Source organism: Pyrus communis, chromosome 5, assembly GCF_963583255.1.
Source record: "Pyrus communis chromosome 5, drPyrComm1.1, whole genome shotgun sequence".
Lineage (NCBI taxonomy): Eukaryota > Viridiplantae > Streptophyta > Magnoliopsida > Rosales > Rosaceae > Pyrus > Pyrus communis.
This window is the reverse complement of record NC_084807.1, coordinates 21,921,686-21,927,293: the sequence shown is the minus strand read 5'-3', so window position 1 is coordinate 21,927,293 and position 5,608 is coordinate 21,921,686. Positions and strand designations below refer to the sequence as shown.

At 42.4% G+C, this 5,608-nt stretch overlaps 1 protein-coding gene across 1 annotated transcript; it reads left to right on the top strand.

The window, feature by feature from the left end:
• Positions 1-239: 239 nt before the first annotated feature.
• LOC137733900 (uncharacterized) lies at positions 240-5,527 on the top strand. The gene is made up of 3 exons (XM_068473116.1): positions 240-362; positions 557-4,424; positions 5,050-5,527. Exon 2 carries the CDS (start codon positions 570-572, stop codon positions 4,413-4,415), a length of 3,846 nt encoding a protein of 1,281 aa, XP_068329217.1. The 5' UTR covers positions 240-362; positions 557-569; the 3' UTR covers positions 4,416-4,424; positions 5,050-5,527.
• The last annotated feature ends 81 nt before the right edge of the window (positions 5,528-5,608 follow it).

Below are 5,608 nucleotides of genomic sequence, written 5' to 3'. Positions count from 1 at the left end.
ATCGCCGCGTAGCAAAATGAAAGCAACACAGCTATCTTCGAACACGTGTTCCAGATTTATTGGCCCTTCACAATCCATCCGTGACGGGATGAACTCAGCCGTTAACTCCAATAAACTCACGGAAGGCTGAGCTGACCAATCATTGAAAAGTGTGAAAGAAAAAAAATGGAATAGGCACAAAAAAGCAAAATTGATCAGCTCCTGCGTTCAATTTTAATTTTAATTTTTTCTAGGTCTCCCAAAAGGACACTACTTCCCTCGTACCCAAAAACGCAAAACTCACAAGCTCTCTCTCTCTCTCTCCCCCTCTCTCTCTCCCCCCCAAACCTCGAGGGCTTTAATCTTGTTCAGAAGATCTGGAGGTAAACACACACAATCACAATCCCTGAAGCTTTAAACTTTCAAGTTTTGTTAATTTTGTGCTATACTTTTCTCGATATTGCTTGGATTTGCTCGGTTTTGTGATTAGGGTTTATCATATTTTCGATTTTTTTGGTAATTTTTGGAAGTGTAAAATGAAAAGAAGTTAAATTTGATGGTTTTGGAAAATACCCAGATAAAATATCTCAATGGATGAGCTAACGGATAAAGATGTTGATGTGGGTAGTGGGTCAGAGTCCACTGTGAGTGCTAGTGGGCATGTAGCTGGTGAAACCCTAGCTGGGTCCGAGGCTTGTGTGATTGAGGGTCAGGTTGAGGGGTCTTTTGGGGAGGATGTTGGTGACGATGAAGGCGGTGATTGTGATGGGGGTGATATAATGGTGGAGGTTCTGGGTTCTAATGTCTATGTTGGTGGAGTTTGCACTAGTGGGGATGGGGACAATGAAGGGGTGGGTCATGATGATTCGGTTGAGGTTGATATGGGGTTGGAGGGCAATGTGAGATCTTCTGGAGGAGATGGTGGTGAAATGGGTGAGCTGGATTCGGTGGCTGCAGTTGTTAGTTCAACAGTCATAGAAACCGAGGTTTTTCATTTTGAGGAAGCTGAGATGGTTGTGAGGCAGGATGTGAATTCAGAGGAAGTTCGTGTTTTGGATGAAAAAGCACAGGATGCCACAGCAGAAAATGGAATTGGGGGTTCCTTGATTGGATCTGTAGGTAGTGAAACACAAGATGTTGTCAGTGAAGTAGTTGTGAAGGAAAGTGTAGAAGTTTCTGTGGGAGGATTGGTGGAGGTTGTGGAACAAGAAAGGAAGTTGGTTGTTGGTGAGGTTGATGCACTCAATGATTTGAAGGCACAAAAAGCTGGTTTTTCAGATGATGTAGTATTGAATCCCGGAATTGAAAAAGCTGCAGTGGTTGTTAGTGAAGAAGGTTTGAATCCCGAACCCTCAAGTGAACAAACCAAAGTTTCTGTTGCTAGTGGTGATGTTGCTGGGTTGGACAATGTAGATATTTTGACTTCCGAAGTTGCAGGTAAGGAAACTGATAAAACTAATGAAAATTCAAGTCATCCAGTAGAAGAACAGCTGGTTAAGATTGAGCCAGTGGGTGGCTGCACCCATAGTGGCAGCAATGAACCTGAAGATTCAGTGTCTTCTCCTATGCCGCCTCAAGTAGTTCATGGAAGTGACACGGGAGCAACAGGTGCACAAGATTCTGAAAATTATCAGTTCTTGAAACCTGAAGAGAGCGTAGAGGACATGGTTCATGATATTGCGTTTGTTTCAACTACCTTATCTCTGCCAGCTCAAGTAATTCCTGGAGGTGTAGTTTCAGTAACAGATAAGGGGGGCCTTTTGAATTCCAAAAAGGACCTTCACTTGAAACCTGAAGAGAGTATAGGCAAGAACACGGTCCATGATACTGCACTGGTTGAATCAAATACAGGGCAAGAGATGGAAGTGGACAGACACGTTAATGGTGCTGAACAGGATAGCGTAGATGGAGCAGATCAATCCCTGGAGTCTGGAAGGTGTTTAGAAAAGACTGCGACAGCTTATGTTGATCGAGTTCATCCTGATATTGAAGCGGAGGAAGTGAATGAACAAGTGACTGATGCTGAGGGTGTATTAAATGGAGGGGAACAGATAGAAGATGAAGGCCAGGACATAATGGGTGGATCCACTGAGATTGCAGCAGCAGATGATAATATTCTTCTGAATCCATGCGTTGAAGTAAATAACTCTATTGATCCGAACTTGAAAAGTGAGACTGTTCAGAGGAGATCACAAGCTGATATCCACATCACTGATAGTGGGGATATTACTCCCATGGACACTGAGGAGGTAGGAGTTAAAGAACAATTTAATGATGCTGTGCTAGATGGTTTACATGGAGGGCAATACATGGAAGGCGAAAAAGAAGCTACTGATGCTGAACAACCAAAAGCCGGTGAAGATGAAATTCTTAAACAAGAAGCTATCCAGGGAAGCTCAGAAATTGTGCCTCAACCGAGATATGAGCTGCCACCAGAAAATCATGTGTTTTCTGCATCTGATTTAGTTTGGGGTAAAGTGAAGAGCCATCCATGGTGGCCTGGACAGATATTTGATTATACTGTTGCATCTGAGAAGGCAATGAAATATCATAAAAAGGATTGCTTTTTGGTAGCATATTTTGGGGACCGTACTTTTGCTTGGAATGAACCATGTAGTTTAAAGCCTTTTCGATCTTACTTTTCCCAGTCAGAGAAGCAATGTAATTCAGAAGCGTTCCAGAATGCTGTCAATTGTGCTCTGGAAGAAGTTTCGAGACGTGTTGAATTGGGGCTAGCATGCTCTTGCATACCAAAAGAAGTCTATGAGAAGATTAGGTTCCAGAAAGTTGAAAATGCCGGGATCCGCCAAGAATCAAGTAGAAGAGATGAAGTGGATGAATCGGCCAGTGCCAGTTCTCTTGAATGTAATCAATTGCTGGATTACATAAAAGCTTTAGCACGGTTCCCATCTGTTAACTGTGACCGATTAGAAGTTGTGATAGCTAAGGCTCATATGCTAGCATTTTATCGCTTGAAGGGTTACTACAACTTGCCAGAATTCCAATCTTGCGGAGATATATTGGAAAACAGAGATGAAAGGATTGAGCATGCAGCTCCTAATGGCAAGGAAGCTAAAGGTACTTTCTCTGGCCCCGAGATTATTACCTATTCTCACAAGCGTAAACACAGTTCAAGAGATTCTAAGGTAAAAGAAAGAAGCCTGTCTGAATTAATGGATGGCGGCTTAGATTCTCTAGATGGCGGTGATTGGTTGGATGGGAAAGATACTGGTGGTTTGGTCTCACCATCCTCTGGCAAGAGACGGAAGGGTTTTGAGTATCATGTTGATGACGATGGAAGGAAAGTTAGCGGAGCAAAAGTTTCTAATACCACGCCTGTCCCAAAACAGTCTTTTAAGATTGGTGAATGTATCCAGAGAGTTGCAAGCCAACTAACAGGGTCTCCTATTGTGAAGTCCAACAGTGACAGACCTGCCGGGGATGGATCTGATGTTGCCTTCCAGAGTTCTGGTGATGTCCATAGAGGGAAAGCAGTTGATAGATCAGAGTACTCGTCGTTAGATGAATTGCTGTCACAACTTCAGTCGGCAGCAGAAGATCCACGGAAGGATAACCAAAGTTTGAAAACTGTTGTTAATTTCTTCTCTGATTTTAGGAATTCTGTAGCTGTAGGTCAGCTTCCTGGGATAGAGCATTTAGCTGTGGACAAAGTTGGTGGGAGAAAGAGGAAGTCGTCAAATTCTGCTTTTGGGTTGCCTGAAACTTTTGAATTTGATGACATGAATGATACTTATTGGACAGATAGGGTAATCCAAAATGGCGTTGAAGAGCAAACACCTCGAAGGGGCAGGAAGGCTAATTATCAACCCATTGTTCTTGCCCAACCAGAAAAATCCCCTCAAGAGGGTCGTAGGCCATACACCAGGAAGCGGTATTCCCAAACCATTAATGCTTTGCCGCCAGAGAAACCTGTTGGCTATGTGGATGAGAATGCCCCAACAGAACTTGTTATGAACTTCTCTGAGGTGAATTCTGTTCCCTCAGAAGCAAAGCTGAATAGAATGTTTAGGCGCTTTGGACCTCTGAAGGAAGCTGAAACAGAAGTTGATAGGGAGAGCAGTCGTGCTAGAGTTGTTTTCAAGAAATGTTCTGATGCAGAGGTTGCTATTGATAGTGCTGGAAAATTCAAGATTTTCGGATCAATACCTGTAAATTACCAGCTCAACTATACTCCATCTCAGCTCAACTATACTCCGTCTATCCAGTTTAGCATTTCTCCCAGTGCCACAGCGCATGATCAGGAGATGCAACTTGTTCTCCCCTCCCATGATCATGATATGCACCTTGATCTCTCCGCCCATGACCAGATGCAACTTGATCTTTCCACCCACGACCATCTGCAACTGGATATGCAACTTGATCTTTCCTCTCATGACCAGATGCACCTTGATCTCTCCACCTTTGATAACCTATGAAGTTGTCAGGTAACGATGGACCTGGATTAAATTTAATTGCACTGATCTTTGAAGTTCTGCTTAAGCTTGCTTTGTTACAAACTTTAAACTACATCTGTTGATTCCGATGTGATCTGAGGTTGTAGTATTTAAAGGATTTATTTCTTTAAAAATAAAATAAAAAAACTACAGTAAGTGAACGGATAGACAGGTTTTGGAAATTAAGAATTGACAAAAGGCCTTCGTATGCCCTGGTTGGTCTCAAATAGATAACCTGTGCCAAGTTTCTTTTTTCATTTTCTTTTGTTTGATGGGGCCCCGGGGGAGGTGAAATTTATAGAATGACATTGTGTCCTGAGCAGAGCTTTTGTAGTTGTTTCCAACTCTATACTTGGTATTGGGAGTTCGATATCAGACTGAATTTGATCTTACCTTTATGTTCCCTGGCACTTGGACCAATGTATGGGAATAAGGTTTTACTGTATGTGGCATAAGAATAATGAGCAGTTTTAATTCTATATCCTTCTTTGATATTATGCAATTATCTGATGTATTCTTTCAATTTCTGATCTTTCACAACTTAGGTTTGTAGTCTTCTATCTGATATCATTTTGCTTCTGTAGTTAACTTTTCTTTCATACATGTTTTATTGCAGGGAGAGCAAATGCTGAAGAAGAAAAAGGAGACAGTATGCGGGAATCTATGCCCTGGGAAGCCCTAGGACGTGCAAAGCTGAATCGGCTGCTGAAGGAGGTAACCAGACCATGTATTCATCTGGTTATGGTGAATTTAATCTGTGCTGAGGTTTCTTGCTGTTTTCTATTCACAAAGATGCCTGTATTTTTTGCTTCCTTCTGTACTCTTATGTGTTTGAGGGTTCTTAGTTTGAATGTACAGCAGAGATGGCTGATCCTTCCTTGATGGCTACAATTATGGCATCATTTTGTATCCAAGAATGGGGCCAAAAGATCATGTATGATTGTGCATTATCCCTAGTTGAATAACGGTGACCGATAAATTTTTCTAAAACCATGCTGATTGCTGGAGGGTCGAGGGTCGAGGGCCGTTTTGGCCCTCGCAGACTTGGAGTTCCAAAAAGCATGGGGGAAAAGTAATTTGCTTTGGCTATGTGACATGTTGAATGCGCCTTATCTACCCGGGAATGCAAAGCAGGATATGCAAAGTCCAGTCCTAGTTCATTCCCATTGGTAGGT

Excerpts from the sequence above, each read along its gene's own strand:
- LOC137733900 (XM_068473116.1), top strand. The coding sequence starts at position 570 with ATGGATGAGCTAACGGATAAAGATGTTGATGTGGGTAGTGGGTCAGAG.